Source organism: Pteronotus mesoamericanus, unplaced genomic scaffold (assembly GCF_021234165.1).
Source record: "Pteronotus mesoamericanus isolate MK-2021 breed Mesoamerican mustached bat unplaced genomic scaffold, CSHL_Meso_final contig_1, whole genome shotgun sequence".
NCBI classification, from domain to species: Eukaryota; Metazoa; Chordata; class Mammalia; order Chiroptera; family Mormoopidae; genus Pteronotus; species Pteronotus mesoamericanus.
Genome location: NW_026554998.1, coordinates 2,356,452 through 2,381,842, shown reverse-complemented (window position 1 = coordinate 2,381,842; position 25,391 = coordinate 2,356,452). Strand labels below are relative to the sequence as shown.

The following is a 25,391-nucleotide window of genomic DNA, read 5'->3' as shown; positions in this document are numbered from 1 at the left end:
AGGGCAGGGACGCCTCTGGAGGCTGCTCTTCTGCCTACCAGTCTGTCCTGTGGCCTCCAAAGACTCACACCTACCCCCCCACGCAACCTAGAGTCACCTCATCCCAAAGACTGCGCCCATCACAGCTCCGGGTTCACGCCCCAAACCTCGTCTAAATCTCCTCGGCTCAACGGTCCCACGTCTCATCATCTAAACAGGGTATAGGTGAGACTCCGCATGTGACCCACTTGGACACACCTCCTCTCCATTTTTGAGCCTGAGAAACTAAAGAAACACGTTATCTGCTTCAAAAATACAGTGATGGTACGGGCATAGGATGACAGTTACAGATATTCTGGTTCAAAAGAGGAGAAAACAAAAGGAAAAAAGGCGTCACCACTCCCAATCAATCTGGGATCCAGCCAGACCAACCCCCTCACGTCTCAGACCTGAGAACAGTCCCCCGCGGTCCTGAGGCTCTGCCCTCCTGGCCCACGGCCCTACTTTCCGAGTAACCATCCTTTTTGCAAGCGAGGCCGTGTGTGCTGCAGCTGAGCCGTTTCTCATCGGCCTGCTGCCCGCTTGTGGAGTCTGGGGGTCTGACAGATGCCTTTCGTTTCATGCTCCCTGCCCTTCCCGTCCAAGCGGGCAGTGCTGCTGCTGATACAGAATCCTCACGGCCCTTGGGGTCTTCCATCTATGTCACAGGGCTCATGCCATTAGACGTGAAGCTCATTCGCAGATGCTTCCGAGACAACCGCACCTCTGTTTTTGGCTTCTGGTGAGAAGGCTGAGTAATAATGCCTGAGTTTACTAGAGGCTGCCTGTTAGACTGCGAGGACCTATGAGTCACTCCCTCAGTCTCTTCAAAGAGCCTTGTGTGTGACCGAATACTCTCGACATTCCGGCCGTATCCTTGTTTTTTTCCTCTAGACCATGTTTCTCCTGACAGTGACTCCATCGGTTTTAGGGTTTCTCATCTGGATGGGATGACGATTTCAGAAACAATCACATCCTATTCCTTTCCGTTAACAGCTCTTCCCTCAATTTATCTCTTTCCACTTGCATTTTCCACTCTTCAGCACCTCGAGGGACACAAATGAGCGAAGCGTCCTGCCGTTCTGTGACAAGGGCTCCCTTTCCTCCAGTTTTCAGCAACAGGCTCCCGTTTCCTTCTGAGTCCTCCCCAGCGGTGCCTTCAATGTCCGTATTTCTACAAACAACAGTCCGTTGATGGTGATTTACGTATTCTCTAAGGAAATTCAGGTTTTCCTTGGAATGTTCCCCAGTTACTTTTGAGCCCTCAATTGTGGAGTTTCTAACGTCGTATTTGTACTAATGGTCTGTTCAAGGGAATCTAGGTTTTCTCCTGTCATGCTTCTCAAAATTTTTCCAGGTTCCACCCCTTGTCCAATTCCAAACCCACTTCTGCATTTTTAGGTATTTGTTGCAGCAGTGCTCCACTTCTGGTACCAAAATCTGTGTTAGTTTTCTATTGCTCCTATAACAAACCACCGCATATGTATTAGCTTATTATAACACACATTTATTATTTTATCGTCCTGCATGTCAGAAGCCCAGCATGGGTCTTGTCAGTCCAAAACCAGGGTGGGCAGGCCGTGGTCCCTCCTGGAGGCTCTGGGAACGAGCCTGTCCGGTGCTCATCACCAGACAGAGCACACCGGGGCTGTCAGCAGAATTCAGTTCTCGGAAGCTGTGGGGCCAAGGTCCCGTTTTCTAAAAACTGAAGGCTGTTCCCTGCTTCCAGAGGCTGTCGCATTCCTTGGCTCATGGCCTTCTTCCTCTGTCCTCACAGCCAGCAACGAGAGGGAGCTCTCCTCGTGTGTCTCTGACTCTGCCCATCACTGCCTCTCCATCTGACCAGAGAAAGGCGCTCTCTGTGCTTTTAAGGAGTCACGTGATTAGACTGTGTACCTGGTAATCCAGGATAACCTCCCCATGTCGATGTCCACCGCCTGAATCGTACCTGGAGAGTCCCTTCTGCCACGGAAGGTGACATACTCACAGCTCGCAGGTCCTGGAGATCAGGGCATGGACCCTCTGGGGGCTGTTATCCTGCCCACAAGCCTGGGGTCAAGTGCCATCAGGAAGCCACTGGACAGGCCGCTTACTGTGTGACCACGGGAAAATTACCTGGGATTTCTGTGACTCAGTCGTGTCATTTGTAAAACAAAGATAATAGTGCCTACCTGTGGTGTAGATTTGGAGACTGTTAACTACCCCAAAGAGGCATTTCCCTCTTCATTTTTTTTAGTAACAAAACTTGTTCCTTAACATTCCAATTTAGGCTGGACCTAAAATCACCCGGCTAGAGATGACACATGATGTCTGCCTTGGAGCAGGCTGTGGCCGCGTGACTCCGTCTAGACCAACAGGGCACAAGCAGAAGTAACATATACACCTTCTGCATCACTCACAAATCGAAGAAAAACCGCCTGCCTGGCACCTTGTCTCTCTCTCCTTACCCCAGGGCCGCAGCGTACATGTGGCTGAGCCCGGTCCCATGCCGGCAGGTGAGAGCACCACCCAGGGCAGCAGCGAGGCACTGAGATAAAGGAACCTGTGTGTCTGAATGACCTCATGGGCAGACCTGCTCCACCCATCTGCAAGGCTGGACTATTACATGAGAGAGAAATAGACTTCTGTATTGTTTAACTCATTGTGCTCAATAAATAAGTATTTGTGAAGCGTTCAGCCACACAGGGAGCACCGTGCAGTGACAGCTCCCATTTCTGACCGCGTTACTTTGCATTCTGGAGACTGTGATACTACTACTCAGTGTCACCAGTACCCTACAGCAAATACATATGAGACAAGCTTAGTGCTACCTTCCCTAACTACAGTGTGTCACTTTGAGACCGCTCTAGGCTGAGCTCGTCCTGAGAACCTGTTTGCCCCACACTACTCACTGTCCCCTCTGCCAAAAAGGCAGGGTAACGTGTGTGGGGGTGTGTTGTGGACCAGTCTGTGGACCCCTCGGAGTTAACATTACTCACATGGACGTGCGGTACTTGATGTCGTCTTTTTCAGCCAGCTCTTCACAGGTGAGGCCGTTGTGCTCTTTCCAGAGTCCCTGACACTTCCTACAGGTTTCCTGGGGACAAAGCAGACACACAGACAGCTCCTGATGAGCATACTCCACGACAGAGAATGGGAAGAAACCTTCATGCTGCCTGCGCTCTTTTGGAGGCTCTCCCTCCCCTTTGGCAGGCGCTCGTCTACAGACAGCTCGGCAGAAGGGGAAAAACCATTACAGAAAAGCGTGGGCAAGTTTTCTCTCCTTAGAGCAGAAGGATGCGTGGCGTGGCGTGGCCTGGCTGGTGTGGCTCATCTAGAGCATCATCCTCTACAGTGAAGGGTTCGATCCCCAGTAGGGCACTTAAGGGAGGCTGCCAACGGATATTTCTCTCTCACATCAACAGTCTCCCCACTCCCCTTCCTCTCTCTCTAAAAGCAATGGGGGAAAAAGAAAGTCCTCGGGTGGGGATACAGGAAAAAAAGGACTCATTGTTTCCATCACCCAATTTGTGTGAGGCTTTCTAAAATGCCTCCCCCGCCCCTGCAAAACAAAACAAAACAAAACAAACAAAAAAAAACCATCCCAGATTATGGGATCTGGAATTTTAAAAATGAAATACTGCGAGCTGCTAGAGGGCAGGCCCTGTCTGGGTCTTACTGGTTCCTGCCCTTCCCGCGCCCAGTGTTCTGTCCAGCGCTGGCCCGGCACGGGCGCTTCTGCAGGACTGAGCTGCAGCGCGGTCCAGGCCACTAGGGTGGCGAGGACCCTTCAGGGGCCTCCCTCAGGCAGCCTCCCTCACAAACACGGGGTCATCCTCCGCATTTAACTTCATTTCTAAACATGAATTTAAAAAAGTACTACTTTTTATTCTAGGATTTCTTGTAGTTTATAAACTATCTCACATCAATAACAGGAGTTAAAAAAAATTAATCCAATTTAATTTCCATAAGTGGAAATTACAATCCTAATAACTACAGTAAAGGAGAAGATACCGTCAGCTTGAACTGGGGAGCTGATCTAGTCTGGGGGGACAGTGAAGGCTAGAGAAGCGGAGCCTGGAATCCGGAAGCGGCGCCAACGAGCGCCCGGGAGAACGGCGCTGCAGGCTGAGGGGCTGCAGGCGAGGCGGCAGGCCGGCCCCTGAGGCGGGGCCGCAGGCGAGGCGGCAGGCCGGCCCCTGAGGCTGGCCCGCAGCGACATCCCGCAAGGCCCCTGTGAACGGTCTGCCGTTCACCCTGAGAGCACCAGGAAGGTGTCCGCAGGTGTCGGGCATGGGAGTAACATGATCAGCTTTGTTATTTTACAAGCTCGTTCTTCATGGAGGACAGACTGGCAGCAGGGAAGGGTGGAAGTGTGCAAGACAGTTAGGAAGCTATAAAAGTCAACCAGGAGGGGATCAAGGAGGCTTCGGGAGACAGGGGAGGGCATGATGAAAAGCTGACTGATCTGACAGAAATTCAGGCAGCGAAAATGGCTGGCGGACGATGCCCGGCTCTGGGAGTGAGGAGAGGCGGGTGTCAAGGACGACACCCTGGTTTCTGGTTTGTGCAACACAAGGCAAGGGCAACACAGATGGCTCTTGGAGACAGTGGGAAAGGCCTGGCTTGGGGAGAGGGAAGGCCGGCTTTCAGATCCAGAGTTTAACTTGGGTGCCGATGGCAGGGGAGGGCCTGTGGGACACCCAGCAGAGATGTCAGACAGGCAGATGGGTATAAATGTTTAGCATCTGGGAGTGGCCAGGCTAGAGATCACCAGGAGACTTACGAGGTTCCGTTTCCACATCCATTCTAAAAACACCCATCGCTGTACCGTCAACATCACTGAGCACTTTCTCACACACACTGGGAGGATGATGCTAACAAGGCACAGAACGGTATACATGGCATAGATGCCGCCGTTTCTATGGTGGCAGGGGGAGAAGACCGTGACACACAAATGCAACCTGAAAGGATACCCCAGATATTGTTAGTAGTGATTGTCCTGAGTGGCTGGCAGGCAGAGGTGAGACTTCTTACTAAAGGCCTTTTGAATCTTATATCATCATATAAATGTACTAGCTAATTAAAGGATACATAAAATTTAAAGCAAGAGAAAAATGAAATGGACTGCTTGGGGAGGTGAGAACTTGAACAACCCTTTGGCAGATGTTGTAAAAAGGCGTCAAACAACAGAATGGGGTGGGGCGGGGGTGGAAGTGAGCTGATTGAAGATTCTGTATTAAATGCTTTTGCTTCCAAGGCAAACGACGTTCTCTGGCTCACTGATTACATCCCTCTCAGTAAACAGGCTAAACCAGCAGTGAGCTAGTTATTACACACTGAAATTTAAAGCAGCATAAGCCCTGCGTTTGAAAGGCCTTTTGCCTGACTCTTTGTGCAGCTGGAGGATAAACAACAGCTGGAGAACAGAGGAGCTGGTAGCTGGGCCCTAACCTTCCAAACAACACTAACCTAGCCACCCGCCAGGAGCAGCTGCTTGGAGACAATGCAGGGCATTTAGATAATGCTTTGTGGAATTCCTGGCGATCCAGTTATTAATTCATGGGACCTTTTTCTTGAGGGAAGAATCTATTTTCCAGGGAAGGCACCGGTCCCCGACAGCAAGATGACCGGACCAAGCTGTGAGAGGTCACTGAGAAGCTACCAGTCACTTCCAGAATCACAGTGGCTCTCTCCTAAGTCTGTGAGTGGATCTGCAGCCGTGGTACTTCCCACTGAAGGGAGGGTCCCCAGGGTCCCAGGGAATAAAACAGCAGTGTCTTTTTAGAAGTCTAGCTAGCTAGACATCGAAACCCACCATTAAAACAAGGCAAGCAAACAGCAGGCTGGGTAAGTTTAACATTCAGAGCTTTCTCTTTAAAAATGCACCCTCTCTTCTAAACACAGCGTATACTTTACTAAATTGTAATTCTCTCCTCTGAAGCACAGCTGGGCTTTGTCCCTAGACTCAACAAACACTTAAACAGTATTAGGCAGAAGAAATGTTCTGGAACGTTTCTAACATGAAGAAATCCCATTCTTCAAAGTGAGGCCAATGAGAAAGTCCCAAGGACCATTTTGGAAGGCAGAGCACACCTTAACAAGCGCCGCGAGGACACTAAGGCCATGCATGTCCTGGCTCTCAAATCTAATCGGAAACTGCGCTCTCAAATGCCTGTGTGTGTGCATTTTTGGATCAGGAGGAAACAGCTGATTTCATCAACATCCCAAATACCATCCGCACATGCACATCCGGGAGAGACAGCAAGGAAGAGGGGGAGGGGCTAAGGAAGAGAACTCTCTGAGGAGTTGGCATCTTCATGGGACCGACTACAAGTACCCGAGTGGTGAGAACACCCGGCAACTAGCCAAGTCCCCTCCCATCTAGGCTGACAGCTCTTTGTAAAGTACCTTTCCCAGCTACAACAGCCATTAAAGCCAAGTATCTAAAATGTAGAACCAGGCCGTTAAACATCAGTAATGAAACATACTCAATATTTTAATGTGCATAAAAGGTTTTCATGTCATTAAATAAAATTATTTAAAAGTATGATTTAATATCACATGTATAATTTCTTACATTTTTGTTACGTTCTATAACGTATGAGGTATGGCAGCAGTATATACACACAACTTACAAATACACACACACACACGGGGAGGTGGCCTGCTCTGCGCATGTCTTCTGACCCGGCGAGCGACCGCAGCCACAGAGCTGTGGCCCGGCTTGGGCAAATGCTTTGGCGGGCTGAGCATTTGCCCACCAAAGGGGCTGAGACTAGAGGCAGGAAGACAGGCACAACTGGAAGAGTAATGAAAGTGACGAGGGAGAAGTCTCGAGTAACTTCTGGGTTTCTAACTTGGGACACCAGCTGGGCTGGTGGAAACACGAACTTGGATCAAATGATGCAGGAGGAGAAGCAGACCGAGTGTGTGTGGGAGGACAGGTGAGAACGTGATTTAATTTTAGACTGGCATCTTTATTCATCCTCAGTATTTGCAGAACCTCTATCATTTGTCAAGTGCCATGTGAGATGTTGGGGACGTGGCAATAAGCAAATCAGACACAGTTTCTACCTTCCTGGAGCTCATGGCCTAGTGAGGAAAACAGGTATTACACAAACATGTATAACTACCACCACGGGCAGAATATTTCAGAGGAAAAGCGTCAGGCGCTGTGTGAAACAGCGGGGTTGTATCAGTCAGGGATCAGAAAAGCCTTTCTGAGGATGTGACACAGAGGCGGAGCCCTGAGGGTGAGCAGGGTTAGCAGATGTTCTGGGCAAAGGGAAGAGAGGATGTGCCGGGCTCTGGTGAGGGAGGGGCCTGTCTTCATTCTAGCAGCGCAGAGGAAGTCCGTGTGGACGGAGCCGAGGGGCGGAGGGGGTAGGGCAGCGGGGTGGGGGGCTTAACGAGGACAGTGGTCAGCGCAGACACGGAGGCCAGCGCGACGCACGTGGGAAGCAGGCCGAGCGGGCGAACTACCCTTCCACATTCGAAAGGCTGCTCTGGCTGCCTGGCTAAGCTGCAGCGCCTGCAGCAGCCCGCCACCAGACCAGGACCAAGCAGGCGACTCCTGGGGAAGCAAGCCCTGGAGTCTGCATTCTACTCCAGGCCAGACTTCCTCCGCGGCCCTGCACGCCCCGCCCTGTGCCGAGCTGCGCCAGCGCTGAGCCTGGCAGGGCTGAGGCCGACCCGGGTGCGGGGAAACAGCGTGCCTAGCTGTCCTGGTCAGGACTAAGAGCTTTTCCTGTATGGCTTCAGAAAGGGACTTTGTTATTATTTTAAAAAGACCCTTTCAATTCTGGCTCTTTAGATGCATTTCCCTCTGGAATGTCATCCTCAAGGCAGCGCGCGTCTTTAACAAGCATCTTGAACTGTCTCATCCCTCCCACTACCCCACAGTACTGCCTCCTGGTTCCAAACCCAAACACCTTCTGGTACAGGATGCTTTGCACACACATCTCATTCAACCTTTACAGCAACTCCACAATGAAAGTATTGGCACATTAGCCCCATTTTTTTTTTAAGTAAATGAAAATGGAAGGCTCAGAGAGATACATTAGCTTGTCTAAGAACACAGAGCTACGGACTCAAGTTTGCCTGATTCCAAAGCCGCTTGCCCCTTCCCCTCTACTCTCACTCATGCGTGCCAGCACAGTGACCGTCAGGCAAGGCCAGGTCATTGTTTACTGGAAATGCCGAGGCACAAGGGTGTGAGACAAGCCTGGAAGTTACAATGGGCGCCCTGTGGACGGAGCCCACAGATGAAAGATCAGCAAGGCCATGGGGCAATGGGTGTCAGGGAACCGGAGGGGGCGGCGCACGGCTGCAGCTGTGCAGGACGCCTGCCTCCCCGTGTGTCCGGGGAGCTGGGAATGGCCCACTGAGATGCAGGATGGACTAGAGTTTCTTAACGGTAATGACAGGGACGTTCTGAGCAACCTCAGACTGGACATGTGGGGAAGTGGCTGTTCCTGCCACCTTCAGCCAGCTGCACGTCTGGCAGGGCAGAGAAGGAAGCGTGTTTTTAGATTCCCATTAGATGTACACAGACAGGCTCACTGTGACTGTTCCACACCGGAAGCGAAGACCCGTCGCTTGGCCCTCCCCTTACCCAGCCTCTGCGCTTTTGCTTGTGAATACCTGCTACTCACGTCTGCAGCAGCCAGCGCTGGTACCCGCGGACTTGCAACAATGATGCTCGTGCCTGAAAGGAGCGACAGCGCGCTCTCCTACTTTTCCTCTCCCTCTCTCTCACTCACTCAAGGTTCCTGTCCCTCTCGTCCTCCTGAGAGCCGCCCCCCGGTGAGCCCCGGTGACCGGGCTCTGTTCTCAGCAAAGGATCAGGGAACAAATGAAGTCTCTGTCCTCCTATAGTCGGCCCACATTCTGGGAGGGGTGGGCAGGAGGAACGACAGACAGCAGGGCGTGCGCTCTGCGGCCGAGGTGTGGGGCAGAGTGCGGGCAGGGAGGATGCGCCTCACACTGCGCGAAGGGCGCCTTGTGCAGAGCCGGCGCCGCGGCTCAAACCTGGGGGCCCTCGCTAGAGCGGTGGGAGCAGGGTGGGGCGTGGAAGAGGGGCTCGGAGGCGGCGCCCTCGCATGCCTAGCAGCTGGCTGCCTGCCAGTGCCACACACCCAACACCACGGTGGGCGCTCTCCTTAGATGTCCCTCCTCCTCTGGCAGCATCAGTCCCCACTCCAAATGCCAGGGGCTCTAGGGAAACCCAAATGACCTGGGCTGAAGTTGACACTCTTCCCCTGGACTCCGGGAGCACGTGGCTCCCACTCCATTACAGCACTTTTAATAGCGTCTTTAATTATCTGATTACATCACATCCCCAAGGAGCCAAGCACTCCTTGCAGGCAAAAACTATGCCCTGTTGCTCACTGCAGACAGGCTTGGAATGGAGGGTTCAACCCATCCAGGTCAAAAAAAAAAAAAAGTTATCTTTGCCAATTTTGTGCTACATGGGGACTCACTGGTGCATAAGCTGCAAATTCCTGACTGCAAGGAGCTTACTTACGATCCACCACACTATGCCTGTTATCTTTGAATTTCTAGGGTCTCACACTAGGTCTGATCCCCATGAGGGGCTGAATACATGAAAAACCACAGAGACGAAGGTGGCAAGACAAAGCGTGCGCACTTCCTCGCAGAGGCCCTGCCGCTGCCCCCAGGACTTCGCCCGCACACCGGGGCGGGGGCACAGGAGAAGCTGACCTCTGCCAAAAAGAACGTTATTTCGTCCTTATGAGGTCTTACAATTATACAAAGTATAATGACAATTTTATGAGAAAACCAAGTTAAATATAAGACCCTATCAAGTTAAATCATTAGGGTTTATGTCTTAAGGATACAGATTATGTACGAGGGGGGACCCAAAAAAGCCTGGAATTCATTTATAAAAAATTGCATATTTATTCACATGTGTTTAAACTTCAGTCACCTTCTAAGTACTCTCTGCCAGATGCAATACACCTATCGAGGTGTTTTTTTCCACTGCTCAATACAGTGTTTGAACTTGTCAATGTTGATGCCTTTTAGTGCTTCTGCCATTTTTTGTTTCACCTCTTCCACATCAGTAAAACATTTCCTTTTGAGGAATTTTTTCATCCCGGGAAACAAAGAGTCATTCAGGGTGAGACTGAGTAAACAGGGAGGGTAGGGCACAGGGGTCATGCTGTTCTTGGTCAAAAATTGCCGAACACTCAGTGTGGTGTGGGTAGATGCACTAATAAATCACCAATCATTAAATGGGCAAACGCGCTTAATGAGTCTTCAAAAAAAATTTCACTGAAGCCAAATGCAGCCTCTCACACCACCACCAGCTGGTCCACTGATACAGATGGGTTCCTAGAACACTCACCTAGAGGGGGAAGCCGGTACTACAAGGGGTCCCCCCAGAAGATTATTCCAGGTTTTTGGGATATTTTTCATTGTGGTTCCTTTCTTTGCTCCCTTTCTTTCCCAATCTAATGCAAAACTGGGAAAATCAGTTATTACCAAGAAGCTAATGACCAAATGCTTGCAGATGGTGCTTGAGAAAGTACTGAATATATTTCGATCAAGATGTTCTTTGCTGATTTTCTCCCATAGCTTCAATATGTGGAAACTGATCTCTTCACTTCTGTTAAAAAAGCTTCAATGGTAGCGTGGGCAAACCTTTGCCTGGAACCTCTAGTTTAGAGGGGTCAGAATGGGAAGATCAGAGTCAGTCTGGCTCCAGGGGCTCTGGAGGTCAGTTACTCCCCAAGGCCAGATCGCAGGTTCCGCTCCCTCCCATACAACCAGAGTCCAACAGCCAGCCTGCCTGGGCCCGCTGAATTTCTGACAGGACAAACAAAATTCAAACATCAATTCTTTTAATACCGCCCTGTAATGATCTGGTTGCATCACACCTCTCCAAGAAGTTGAGCTCTCCTTGCACGGGTTTTCTTTCTTTTCCTCAAAGTAAGTAATCTTTCAAAGGCAGACCCTAGATTTCTAAATGCAGAAATTCAAATCTGGGCACGGCCAGGTGCCAGCTCTGGGCAACATTCCTGAGGCAAAGACTTCTTAGTGGAGACTTCATACTGTTGTTTTTCATGGTCATAGACTAAACTAAGGGGTTTTAAATAATGTGTGCCCTGTATGTGTACTCTACCATTTCTTGGTACAGAAGTAGAGCCTGGAAAAAAAAATCTCCAAGTGTTACTCCTGCAGATTAGAAAGAAGCAAACATCCCCTTCCTTTGGATCCACCAGCAGCAGTAGGTGACAAAAACATGTGGCCTCAATTTTGGTTTCTGGGCTGATGCTGCCCCCTAGGGACAGAACGTTATAAAGGCACCCAGACCTACCAAGGTTTGCAACGCCTGGGAGAGGGAGATGCTTGAGAAGCATTGACCGGGAGAGCCGCAGCGGCCAGCTTTTTACATCCATGGGGACCAGGACTTTTAACATAAAGTGGGAGGTCAGAGCTTCCAGGAATGCATACAAGTCCTATTTTACCTTTAAGAGAATAACACAAAATACCAATTCCTTTACAGCAGTTACTCAAATACTGATGGCCGTTTCTCTCAAATGCCCATGTATATAATAGATACGTGTAAGTGCCATGTACTGGACGATACTGGCAACACCCAGAGCGATGTCAGGAGGTGGACGTTTATGTGCTAAGGACAACGCAGGAAGGGAGCATGCTAGCGCGGGAGTGCGGGGGGTGGGGGCGGCGGGAATTGTTCACAAAGTATAAAGTCAGTGGCTACAGAGGCCTCCCTGAGAAGGCCTGTGTATGCAAAGACTTAGGGCAGGCAAGGAAGTGAGCCCTGTGGCGTCTGGGGGAAGAACTCCGGGCTGAGTGAGAAACAGCAGGGGCAAGGCGGCGGGGGGGGGGGGGCGCTAGCAAGAGCCAAATGGACAGCCGGTGTCTGGGGCCTGGGAGGTAACGATAAGGACTCCAGCTCGTGCCCGTAGTAAATCGAGATGAAGGAGGGTTCTCGCTAAGAGGCTTTGAGTGGGGCTGGTCCAAAGCGCCCCTCTCTGCCATGTGGCACCCCCTTCACGGACAGCTCTCCGCCTCTGCGCTTCCCTTGCGGGCCTGGAAGGGTAGGCGCGGAGGTTGTGGCAGAGCCACACTCATAGGACTCGCTGGCAGCGGGCATGCAACACAACCGTACAAGTTCAGGGAAGTGAAGTTACTTACAGCTGTGATATTTGAACTATGACTCGCAACCCATTGGTGGGTTGTGAAATCATTTTAGTAGGTAATGACCAGTGGGTGGTTTTTTGTTTTTTTGTTGTTGTTGTTGTTTTAACTAGAACAGAAAAGATACTAGAGAGTGCATTTCACGTCAGGTACTTGTTTTGTAAAACTACTGCTCTGGTTATATGTATATATATTTATGCACATTTATGTATGTATTGTGTTTATGATAAAATATATTCTTACTATGGGTCACAGTCAAAACAGTTTGAAAGCCATTAATTTACGATTCATTTACTCATTCAAAATCCTAAAGTTTCTTTAAAGGATCGGAGAGGCTCTTTCTCACAGAAGTTCCCAGGGACCACGTGAGGAATGGAAGGGCGGCCCAGCCCCGGGTCCTTGGGAGGGCGCGCTCTCTGTGAACAACAGTGAACGCGAGTCCGCAGAACAGAGGCCTTCGGGAGGCTCGGCAGCCATGCCCCATGGCCAGAAGTGGTGGTAGCTCTAGAGTAGACCGTTTTAAACTGTCAGAGAGAAACACTGCCAGAGCCGGGCAGGACACGGCCAAGCAGATCTCTTTGCTCACTGCAAGGCTGCTCCTGGACTTCCTGGAACCAGGGCCCAGCAGGAGTGGCCGGCAAAGCAACTGCCAGCACCCCCTGCAAGAGAGCCAGATCCCAGGCAACCCGACAGCCGAACCTGCCATGCAGAACCGCGCCCGTACCTCGCAGCGCTAGCTCTGGGGCGGACAGCACGGGCCCTGAGCGCGCAGGACGCGGAGAGAAGGTGCCCTCTCCCTCAGGACGCGAGGCATGCCGCGCAGCTCCTGGGGGGACAGGCAAGTGGTGGAGGCGGCGACAGAGGTGACACCGGGGAGCTCTAGGGCCAACGCAGGCTCCAACAGATCTGAGGAGGGAGGAGGTGTGCCCCAGTTAGCTGCGGTGAGAGAAAGGGGAAATCAAGAGTCTGTCAGCTGAACTCCACACACGCTAAGGGAGAGGGAGCTGCACTGGCCAGCGCAGCGTCTCTGGCTCATCCCAGCTACGATTCTGCAGTGCCGACAATTGGCCACGAGATGACTGGCCCTCTCCCCCTGCCTTGTGCCCGGCCATGTGCCTCTGGGAACAGGCAGCATGTGCCGGAAGGCCAACCTATGTACCTGTGAGGCAGCTCTACCTGTAACAAACCATCCTTAGCCCTGGCCAGGGAGCTCACTTGGTTACAGTGTTATCCTGATACGCCAAGGTTTGTGGGTTCAACCCTGGCCACGGCACATGCAAGAATCAACCGAAGAATGCATAAGTAAGTGAAACAATGAATTAAGGGCTCTCAAATCAATAAATTAAAAAAAAAAGGGGGGGGGAGAAAAAGACCAACCATCACTCAAGTATAAAACAAACCTTAGGATTCCACCATCTCAAACACTGTAAAAAATATTTGGTCACAAAGAAATTAATCAATGTAGCACACTGCTATATAGTACCTATCACACTGACCCCAAAACATGCTTTACCCCCATCCTGACCTTTTCATTAGGATCTTCATGTTCAAAACCTCAGGGGTGGCTGTAGAAGCCAAAGAGCAACTACGGTGCTGTGCATGGGTCTCGTAGCGCAGAATGTCCCAAACGTTACTTTCCTCTCATCTTTTCCAAGCTGTCTTTCAGCCTTAATCCATGGCTCCAATCTCAGGTCCGGTCCTGTGGCCCACCAGGGGGAACCTGTCGTGGGCCACACATCCACAGCTCTCCTTGAGGGCAGGAGCCCAGCCCCGGAAGGCAGAGCTGAGCCTGCCCAGTGGGGGCCGCATCACTTGTGCCCCCTCCCCATGCCGCTCCCGTGCGTGGCCTCTCGGAGAGCTGCCAGAGGGGCTGCCTGTGCTGGGGTGTTGCTAGTGTCTTAGTTTTCATTCTTAATTATTTCTTTATAGCGAATGCTCAAAATAACAGCAGACGGACAACAGGCTAAAACGTCACAAGCAGCTTTCTGCCTCAGCTGGGCTCTCCAAGCCCTGCGTGCCAGGGTGCAGGCTGGGGGACCTGGAAACACACAGGGGACACATCTGCTGATACTCTAACAACTCTGTCTTTGGCTCAACTCTAAGTCCCATTACGACCGTTTCTGCTTTATGCTGTTTTCCCAACTGTCAGACATGCTGAAATAGACACATCATCACTTGGCACAGTCTGCCCTCAACAAAAGACTTCTGAGACCCACTGGCTTCGGGCACTGTGCCTCAACAAGAAGAGGGTGACATCAGGGAATCGCTTCTTCACAGGCATCATGGATCCTTATTTTTCTTTGTATTCTTTATATTAATTGTATTACTCTTTGTTTTACTAGTTTGGTTTGAGTTACTGGTTTGATTAAAAAGCCAAATGAGGAAAAAAAGTGCCTTGGCCCTGGCCACTGGGCTGGTTAGAGCTTTGTCCCAATATGCCAAGGTTGCAGGTTCCATCTTAGATGAGGAAACACATAAGAATCAACCAGCAGATGCATAAATAAGAGAAACAACAACTGGATGTTTCTGTCTCAAATCAATTAAAAAAAAAAAAAAAAAAGGCGCCTCAGCACAAGAAAAAAAATCTTTTAAACGAGATGACTGAAATTGTTGTGCGAAAAGTACACTAGTAGAAAAGGGCTCTGGCAGAGGCAGTAGGTGTCTAGGCTAGAGAGCGTCTTAGCTACCCAAATGTTTCTGTTAGCACATGCCACTCCTCTCACTACATGCTGGGCGCAGGGCCCAGCAAGGCGCATATCACGTCACGTTTAATGCTCACAACCACTTAATTAAGTAGGTGATATTTATCATTGGCCCAATTTTATACACGAGGGATGAAGAAGTTGAGTAACCCGCCCAAGGTTACAGAGCCTGCGGATCTATGAGCTTTCATTTGAATGCAGGCAGTCTGATTCCAGAGTCCCAGCTCTGAGACACTTATTTTATTGTTCTCTCAACTCTGTAAGATCCCATGAACCTTTTCTTTAAAAAAAATTTATTTATTTATTTATTTTTAGAGAGAAGAAAGGGAGGGAGAAAGAGAGGGAGAGAAACATCCTTCAGTTGCCTCTCATGTGCTCCCAAATGGAGACCTGAACAGCACCCTATGCACGTGTCCTGACCAGGAACTGAACCAGCGACCTTTTGGTCGACAGGCCAGTGCTCAACCCACTGAGCAACACCAGCCAGGGCTCGATATATCTTTGATTTAAAGAAAATTACACTTATTTATTTTTTGCTATTATAACATAATGTAGTTTAAATACACAGGGTCCAGCACAAATAACGCCCCCCCCCCTTTTTAAAATTACAAAATCACAAGCATGTAACTCTGTAACATAACAATATCATACTCAAGCACACCATGCCATTTTAGATGAAATGCTCAAATTGCTTTCCATCTTGTGCGAGACAGTCACATATACCCTACCAACCACACTCAAGCAAGCCTTACTTCTACCAGACCCTGTATATGGATAATTAAAAGCTTCTTTTTGGAATGCATAATCTGAAGAAAGAAAAAGTCAAACATTTCACATGAATGGAGAGCCTAAGGAATGGCTGGAGATACAAATGACGTCCAAAAACACTTAAAAATAACTATCCCAACATCCCCCATCGCCCTGCAGCAGGGAGGGGCGAGGCAGGGGAGACACATTTACCTGCGGCTGCTGTGGACTGCAGTCCTAACTCCACCCCCGACCCTCAGAATGCGAGTCTATTGGGAGACAGGTCCGTTAGAGAGGTGATTAGGTTGAAGCGAGGGCCCTAGGGTGGACCCTAATTTAATCTCACTGGTATCCTTGAAGAGGAGGAGGGTTGGACACAGGGTGTTCACAGTGGAAAAGTCACGTGAGGATACAGTGAGAAAGCCTCCATCTACAAGCCAAGGAGAGAGGTCTAGGAAAAAATCAAACTTGTTGACACCTTAATCTTGGACTTCCAGCCTCCAGAACTGTAAAAAAATAAATATCTGTTGTTTAAGATACCCAATCTGTGGTACTGTGTTATCATGCTCCTAGCCCCCTAACAGGGTGGCCCTCAGCGACCATCCAACATGGGAGGGTGGTGGTCCCACGAGGTCCTGGCCCCCTCGTGCACACACTACTGCCCTCTGACCTTCCCAGGTGTCAGAGGCTCTACATCATGACTCTTGGGAGGAGCAGAGGGAAGGAGCAACTGCTATAGAGACAGCGACTGAGTCCCAGAACACCAAGAGTGCCACCAATGTGCTTTCCACCCAGACGAACACACAGGTGCCATCCAGAATGCACAAAAACCCGGTGACTTACATGTGCATCTGTCTCTCTGCATTCTCTTACTGCTCCCCAACAACAAATAGTTATGATATTTAGGTATGAATAATTGACTCTATTTCAACAAATATTTACCATGAACGATCATGAACAAGACTGTGTCCCTGACTTTTGGGAGACTGCAGAGGACCAGGAGCGGCAAACTCGAAATGCCCACATGGCAGCAGGCAATGCAAGCTGTTACAGACACACCAACCGAGGGCGGCGACTGATGGTCGCTAAGCAAAAGTGAGAATTCAGTTTGCCCAAGGTTTTAAACTGAAGAGAAGCCAGAAAGCTGGAACTTTAGATAAAAATCTGATTTTATACACTGGTAGTCCAGGAGGCCAAGGCTGCAATCCAGAGTGAGAGAGTGAACCAGAGGAAACAGAAGGATGGCACATTCTGAAAAAATTCTCCCATGTGGCTCCGTTCTGGAAACAAACAACCCCTCCAAACCCTGAAACAACTCTACACCATCACAGCCCATTAGAAAAACCTGCCAGCCGGGAACCCCTGGGAGGCCTGTTCAAAGAGGCACCGATGCCCACTCTCACTTGTGGGGCTCAAAGTGGGGGGCCTTTAAAGTGATGTGGGATGCAAAGCAGTCCCTGCAAGAAAGAGCCAGTTCCTCCTTGGCCAGGTACCAGCTGGTTAGAGCGCCGTTTGGATCTGCGCTCTCTCTAATCAATAAAAGAAAAAAAAAAAAAAAAAGAAGCTAGCTTTCTATGTAACACAGAACTCCTACAGTTTAATTAAAAGGTTAATTTTTGATTTTAAAATGATGGCAAAGAAAGGAATGGCTCTGGAACACTTTAACGAAGGACCATTTATTAAGTGTCTGTTATGTGCTAATTGCTATACTGGGCGCTTCGCATCCAGCATCCTGCACAGACACTGGGTCAGTCCGACGAGAATCCGAGGCTCTGGATTCAGAAGGCTGAAGGCTCAGATCAATCAATCAATCAATCAATCCATCTATCAAAGGGGCTTTCCTGGGCCTGCACCTCAGTGGATTGGGGAGAGAGGCAGAGCCGCACAGATCACAGAACCACCTCTATCCAAGTTCTTCTCATCCCAAATAAATGTCCTCCTCCCCGTTCCATACCCTAGAACTTCATGCAAACTTTAACACAAAACAAAGCTGACAGTCAAAGTGCTGACAGCAGGTGCAAGACGCACTGCTCTGAAATGGGGTCAGCGATATATGCGGCAGAGCCAGTGGGCCCCTTCCCGCAGCCCCCGGGCGCAAGCCTGTCTGTGCGGGGCACGCAGCGCAGTCTGCTCCAGACCCACCGCCTCGGTCCCATCTGCCTGGCTGTGTGGCTACCACAGCGTCGGTGGTGCTCCTGGAACACAAATGGCACCCTGGACACTCTGAAGGGGCATAGGTGGTGAACACGTGTACAACTGGGAAGAGTAGCTGTGAGCCAGAAAAAGCTGGTTTAATCGAAATCCTTAGCTTTTTAAAGAATGGCACTTCAGGCCTAACAACTGGGAAATAAATAAAGGACTCACAAACACGGTACAGTATGAGAACCGTGACACACAGAAAAGCCACTGGCCTTCATTGGGCCTCAGGTTCAAAGCACTTCCCCTCCAGCTATTGTCCCACGCCACTATTTCAAGGCTGACCTTGGGCCTATGACCAGGTGTCTGTCCAGCTGGAGTGCTCTAAAATGGGACCAGTCCATGCCAGAATCAACCTCATCCGAGGCCCGAATTTCCAGATGGGTTGGGGTTATTGTTTCTTAAGAGCAAAACCGGGGAGGAGGGGGAAAGAAGGGGGATAAAAGGTAATGGAAAAAAAGTACAATAAAAAATTAAAAAACAAAACAAACTGAATTGTATTAAATGACCTTAAGAAATTTAACCAGTGGTCTAATTTAAGTAAAATACCACTACAGAAAACACACACATGCATGTGTGCGTGGACTTCCCACCCATTTTTAGGGTCCTCTGACACATCTTGTATAACGTGGAAATTATTTTATTTTGTGCTGGCGTTATTTCTCCGCTGTCGAGGCATGTATTCTAGAACAAATGCAGGTTCCTCAGAGACTGCTGAGCACACACCGCCACTGCGCCAATCAAGGAGGCACCAATCACTCTATTTTCCTTGCCTCTGAACACAATGGCACAGGTAGTGCATCCTACACTCAGTAATGGTGAGCACTAGGTAAGTTCTATCCACTGCAGGATGTGACTGCTAATAATATATCTGCATTCCTTTGTGTTCTTGAGATTCCCCCAAGATTTCTACAAGGAGAAAAAATAACGGGAAATCTGTCTATATATAAAAAAAAGGCAATGAGATACAAGATCCAGTCCATGATTCGAAGTCCAGTTTTTGGTAGACTGTAATAATAGCAAGCACTTATAAAGGCATTGTCTAAGCTAACTATTAATCAGCCCTACCTACCTGAAGATCCTCAGTTTAGAAAGATAGCACTAAGAACCAGTCTGGAATCTAGTCACTCAGTTGCTAACACTGGGGGTTAAGAGCCAAACAGCTTAATCCTGCTCTGGCATTTACTGTCCATAGTGCTGGGCGTGTCGCTCAGGGTCTCCCAGGCAACACTGTGCCCAGGAGGAGGATCACACATGCAGAGCCTGTTAGGGTTACTGAACTAGGACCCAAGAAAAATCAGGGCAAGGGGATACAGAATGTGAAGGAGCTGGGCGAATAGTTTCTGGTTCCTTTCCCAGTTCCTGTAGAGGCCAGTGGGTTCTTCTTTAACTTAAAATGGCACTCGGCCCCATGCCCCACCCACAATGCAACACCACATGTGACCATCGGGTCACCAGATTCTGCAACTGTTCTTCTGTGAATAACTGTAATTTCTACCTGACTCCTTATATTGATCTCAGAGGTGCCGGAGCCGCCTCCTCGTTCAGAGATGAGTACTCCAGCGTGGGCTTGCTGGCAAACTGGCAGGCTTCCCAACGTTTCCCAGCAACGCCAGATTCTAGGCTTTGGTGAGGCTCTAGGGCCCTCTGCTGGCTGCCTCCTGTTAGCCTCTCATCAGACCAACAAGAACACTGCACTTTCTTGCTGTAAAATCTGGACTGCACCTTAGTTGTGTGCTGTTATTCAGAGGGACTGAAAAGCCAGCTCAGACATTAACAGCAATCAAATGTTTCTTGTTACCATGCCTACTGTAGAAGCCTATCTATCCAGCCAGGAAATCTATTATTATCTGGGGCCAGAATCTAAATTCTAATCCTGTCTTTCTATCCCATCATTTATCCAGGGTATTTTAAAATTAAATTATCCTAGAGGATTGAGTGCCGGCCAGTAAAGCAAAGGGTCGCCGGTTTGATTCTCAGTCAGGGCACATGTGTGGGTTACAGGACAGGTCCCCAGTAGGGGGCGTGCAAGAGGCAACCCCACATTGATGTTTCTCTCCCGCTCCCCCTCCCTTCCCCTGTCTAAAAACCAATCAATCAATCCCTTTTTTTAAAGGAAAAAGTTAAAAAAATTTAATTACCCTAGATAAATGGACCATTTAATTTTATCCATCGGGTAAAATGGAAATGGGTAATGGAAAAAAGCCACGCTTGGCTTCACAGAAGTGCCACACTGTATATCTACAGGAAAACGACTTTGGATCACCATGTCATGTTTCTTCTGGGAAGAAAACCACCAGCCCTGTTCTGCTAGACACTGCGTTGTAGTTTATTGCAAGGTTTTCTCAAAGCCCCAAAGGCCAGGCAGGACCCTCGGCGCCAAGGACAGCTATCGTCCTCCCCGCTAGGCCTACCGACTGAACCTGTCAAGAACCTCTCTCTGCTCTTCTCACTCAGAGGCGTCAAAAACGAATCCCATACCTCGTCTTGGGACAGTATTCTGTTTGGTATGTTGGCCTAAGCCTCAATGGTCGTAACTTACCTATGACACAGACAGCACTGGTTAGCGGTAACATTTAGATCAAAATGTCCAATCAAATGACACTCCTCAATCCTGGTTTCACCAACAGGAAACAGACCCAGAACAGGAAGGGAAAAAGACTAAGCTCACAAGCAAGTTCAGAGCCCCAGCCGTGTAGCTCAGTTGGTTAGAGCGTGATCCCGATACACCAAGGTTGCAGGTTCAATCCCAGATCAGGGCACATACAAGAATCAACCAATGAATGCATAAATGAGTGGAACAAATGTTTTTCTCGCTCTCTAAAATTAATAAATAAATTTAAAAAAAACTAACAAGTTCAGTGCAGCCACTATTGAAAGCAGCGTGGAATTTCCTCAAAAAGCTGAAAATGGAACTGCCTTTTGATCCAGTGATTCCCCTGCTGGGACTATACCCTAAGAATCCCAAAACGTCAATTCCAAAGAGCCTATGCACCCCAATGTTCATAGCAGCACAATTTACAACAGCCAAATGTTGGAAGCAGCCTAAATGCCCATCAGTAAATGATTGGATCAAAAAATTATGGTACATTTACACAATGGAATACTATGCAGCAGAAAGAAAAAAAGAACTACTACACTTCAAGACATCATGGATGGAACTAGAGAGCATTATGCTAAGTGAAATAAGCCAGGGGGCGAAAGACAAATACCATATCTCACCTATAAGCGGAACCTAACCAACGAAACAAGGATGCGAGGAAAATAAGACTAGTAACACTGAAAGAAAAAGAAACCAACAGAGACAAGAGGGAAGGAGGGAGGGGTGGGCGGGGGAAAAGGAAGGGAAGGGGAAAGTCAAGGAACATATAGCAAGGACTCATGGACAAAGCCAAAGTAGGGAAGGACCGAGGGAGGGAGAGGGAGGAGGGGGCAGGGGAAAGTGGTGGGGGGAAGGCAGAGACAAATGTATTTGGAAAAATAAATTAATTAATTTAAAAAATTAACAAGTTCAGAGCTGAGATGGGACATGTAGCCTCCAAGGGTGGTGGCCTCATGGGTTCTAAAGAATGATACAAAAGTGACTAAAGGCAACAACCTCAGAGCCAACAGCAGCCCTGCTGGAGTGTGTGCACATGCTTGTGAAGGCGGCGGGCTGCACGGGCATGGCCGTTTGTTACGGCTCTTCTCACGCGGTCTCTGCACCCCAGCAGCTGCCCCTCCCTGCATGGCAGGGGTAATAGAAACGACGGTGGTTGAAGTGCCGGCACAACTGTCCACTCAGAGGAGGACAGCTGGGACCACGGTGAGTGCCATGCTGCCAGGACAAACTGTGTGTTTTCCCCTTTTCTAAATGGCAAAGTTTTCCAATTCTGTACCTATGTGCTGGCTCACATTTGTTTTTGCTCAAATCTCAACTGTAAAACTTCCTGTTTTGTTTTGATTCCTTTGGAATCATCACAAATTAGCACTTCACAGGCACCAGCGTCCCCGTGGAAGGGCAGCGGCCACGCAGCACGTGTTACCGGTCAGCTTTGTTTTTTTTAAGACTTTATTTTTAGAGGGGAAGTGGGGGAGAGAGGGAGTGAAACACCAACGGGAGAAACAGGGATCAGTTGCCTCTCTCACGCCCCCCACTGGAGACCTGGCCTGCAACCCAGGCGCACGCCCTGACCAGGAATGGAACCAGCGACCCTTCAGTTCGCGGGACTACACCCAATCCACAGAGCCACACCACAGGGTACGCGTTACTGGTCAGCTTGGGGCTAAAGAACAGACAACATTTTCCCTTTTAAAATGACCAGCATGTGCTGGAGAAAAGGTAACCACTTGAAACTCTTTGGAAAGAAATCTGGAACTCTTAAAATATTCTTTAAAAAACTGACTGTCTTGGACCCCGGAGTCCTACTCTAGGGATCTATCCTCAGGAATAATTTTACAAAAGACGAGGCTTTGTGTACAAAGCTGTGCACTCCATTATTTGGAGCAGCAAAAATGGAAAACATCCTACACTTCCAAGTCAGCGGTGCATGTAGGTCAGTCAAAGCACAAGGGTTAATGTAACGACAGTCACGGGAGACACAGATCTGCGAACGATTTAAGAATGCAGAGGGCACTTACGTCACACTAAGCAAACATAACGAACAAAAAAGAACAAGGCACAACGATGTCCACATGGAATGATTACAATCACGTGGCAAGAACCAAATGCCGGACCACAAGCTAAAGCTGCAGCATCACAGGGTACAAGGGGCAGGGGAGGGGACCAGAGGAATCTGTGTGACCCTGAGCAAGTCCTGCTCTCCACTTCCTCATCAATGAAAATGGGGAGAAAAAGGACCTGGCAGGGTTTCTGTAAAGATGAATGGGAAAAACGTGTGTGCTCAATAAATGACAGCAGTGACAGAGGGACAGCCTGAGGCCCACGGCCTCGGGACCTCGGCCACTTCACTAGAACTTTCTAGAAGGGCTGGCCTCAATTCTGGCCCTTCAGTTAACAGGTGTCTAAGCCCTGAGCCCCAGGGGTGGTCTGGTAAAATGGGGTGAACGGCCGCTGCTGCTCTCAGGGTTGCCCTGAGGGTGGGGAATAGTTTTTCAGGTGCTTGGCCCCGCAGCAGATAATCAGTGAGCTGAGGGGTGTGGCGTTTAGATCAGCGTCTTGGGGTGAAGTCGCAACAAGTTCACAATGAGCTCGGCAGGGTTACAGCCAGGTTACTCTGGCTGTCATCAGAGACAAGCAAGGGACAGGATTTTCCAGCTTCACTTTGGATGATGATGGGGGCAGCTGTGATGTAAAGAAATACGGTAACATTATGACATGACCAGGCACACACGGCGAAAAGGCTGGCCCAGGCTGGCTAAAGGCCTGGGTCAAAGCGGACGGTGCCGTGTGAAGAGCTAGGGGCAGAAGAGCAACTGCGCCTGGTCAGGAACTGGCACTGATCTGTGACAGGCGAACACAGGTTTTCATTAGCTGGGCTTTCTAAGCCAAGTCCCTTAAAAAAGGAACAAAAGCCCTGAGGTTCGCACTACTGCCAGACTTTGTCACCTCTGACCCGCTCCAGGAAGCCCCAGCTACCACAGCCGCTGCACAGCGCTCCCTGGCGTTTCTGGAACTGAGAACTGGGCTCTATCAGGTGCCGTGGAGATTAGCCCAAGTTATGTCCCCAGTTCCACGCAGGCCCAAGTGGCCATGTGCTGGCTGCTGAGCAGCAGGGCAAGGACGGAACTCGTATAGGAACAGCTCTTCCAGTGGCACCTCACAAGCAGAAAAGAAAGCCTTCCCTTTTGTAGGTGTTCTCTCCCAGCAAATCAAGTAACATGCCTCACTTTAGCCACTTTCTTCAAGGTGGCTAAAGAAGAAGTCAGCAGGACACCCGATTTATCTCCACACAAAGGAAACGCAAGACCCATGGGGCGCCTGCGGCTGCTCCCCAGCTGCAGGTCAGCGCGGACGAGGGCGCCAGGGATCAAGGCAGCAAGCTGCATGCAGCGCACGAGGCGGCACACCTCTGCCTCCCCTCGTACTCTTACAAGGAGCCAGACCCCTGCAGAAAGAGGGGGGAGCAGTGTGTCACTGGGCGCAGGCTGCAGGAGTCAGGGAAGCTCCCCGTGGTCGTCACATACTGCAGACGCGTGGTCACGGGGCAGCCCTGCCGGCTTGGCAGCCCAGGTGGAAAGGAACACAGTGAACCTGAACACTCACTTCCTCCTCTTTGCCCCACTTTCTTGGCCCCTACCCGAGAACTACACGGATGAACGGGACTACCGTTCGGGGAGCGCGCCCCACGAGCCCCTGTCGGAGGGCTCAGGGCGCAAGGGCAGATTTCCAGTCTCAGGAGAGTGGGCCTGCAGGAACTGTCACTGCCTCACTGTCCTGGGTGCTACGGGCTGCACACCCACTGCCGCCACCCGCAAACACAGCAAGCTGCACGACAAACCCCATGGGACAAATCTTACTATCTTTCCTCTTTTCTCCCCGGACCAAAAGGCCAAAGTGGGGAACTGCAAATAGGAGCAGAGGGGCGGAGGGGAAGGGAAGTGAAAAGCCAAAGGCCGACCCTGACAGAAGCCACAGTTTAGCCCCTCTCCTCTCGCAGTCACACCCAAATGACAAGTTACCAAGGCTGCAAACAGCAATCTCAGGAGTAATGACATCAGAGTAATCTTGGGAAAGTGCTTTAAATATTCAAACACCCATCAATCCTCATGCCTCATAATTAAACATGCATGTTAAGAAGGCTTGGACAAAAGGAAACCATTTTCAAAATGTGAATTCCTTTCATTTATAGCAGTACAATGTATTCTAAGTACTAATCTTATAGAAAACTATGTAAAAAATTCAGTGAAGCACGCACTATGAAAACATGGCAGGAAGAATGCAGATCCAATCTCAGTCCATACTGAGCTTCAGAAAAATGTGCCGTGATAAACATCTCCGTGTTCAGGCTCCCCATTATTTACCCAATGAGTCTCCCTTAGTTTGAACTCTCTCTGATCCCCTCCCCTCTGGGTCCCCTCTGGCACAAAGTCCTTTGTTTCTACTGCCGTGGGATAGCTTTGTGTCATCTTCTGGGGACAATCTCTCTTTCACAGTCAACCATGAGACCGGTCGCCCCCTCACAGCGTGTCTCGGAGGGAAGGCTCCTGATCTGCCGCGTCTACAACAGAGCATGCTGCCCGAACTCCAGACCAAGTGGCCACGTGACCACGCCGCGGAGCCCCGCCTCACAGAGCCCCACAAGGGAACTGCAACAGGAAGCAGCACGTCCATTTTTCTGACCAGGAAGTCTGCATAAATCATCTGTGGAAGCTCACAGAGCCAGCGGATTGGAGTCTGAATGTGATCGGTCCTCTGATTAAGCACTACTGGTTCCACCCACCAGCACCTTCAGGGAAGGCTGTTAACAGCACAGGCCAATCGCCTACAAGGGCCTCATGGCCTGTCTAAATCCTGGGCTCTGTTAGAACAGCAGTTATCAATTATTTCTTAAAATATGTAAGAGTTGGGCCCTGTGGGTTGGAGCATCCTCTCGTAAACTGAAAGGTCGCGGATTT

At 49.8% G+C, this 25,391-nt stretch overlaps 1 protein-coding gene across 2 annotated transcripts in view; it reads right to left on the bottom strand.

Annotated features, from left to right (window-relative positions):
* The window catches only part of RNF216 (ring finger protein 216), a 103,859-nt gene that overhangs the window by 20,353 nt on the left and 58,115 nt on the right, over positions 1-25,391 (bottom strand). For both annotated transcript variants that reach the window (XM_054571572.1, XM_054571498.1), the window contains one exon: positions 2,997-3,094. In XM_054571572.1, coding sequence (XP_054427547.1) covers positions 2,997-3,094 — 98 coding nt within the window. The remainder of the gene's footprint in view (positions 1-2,996; positions 3,095-25,391) is intronic.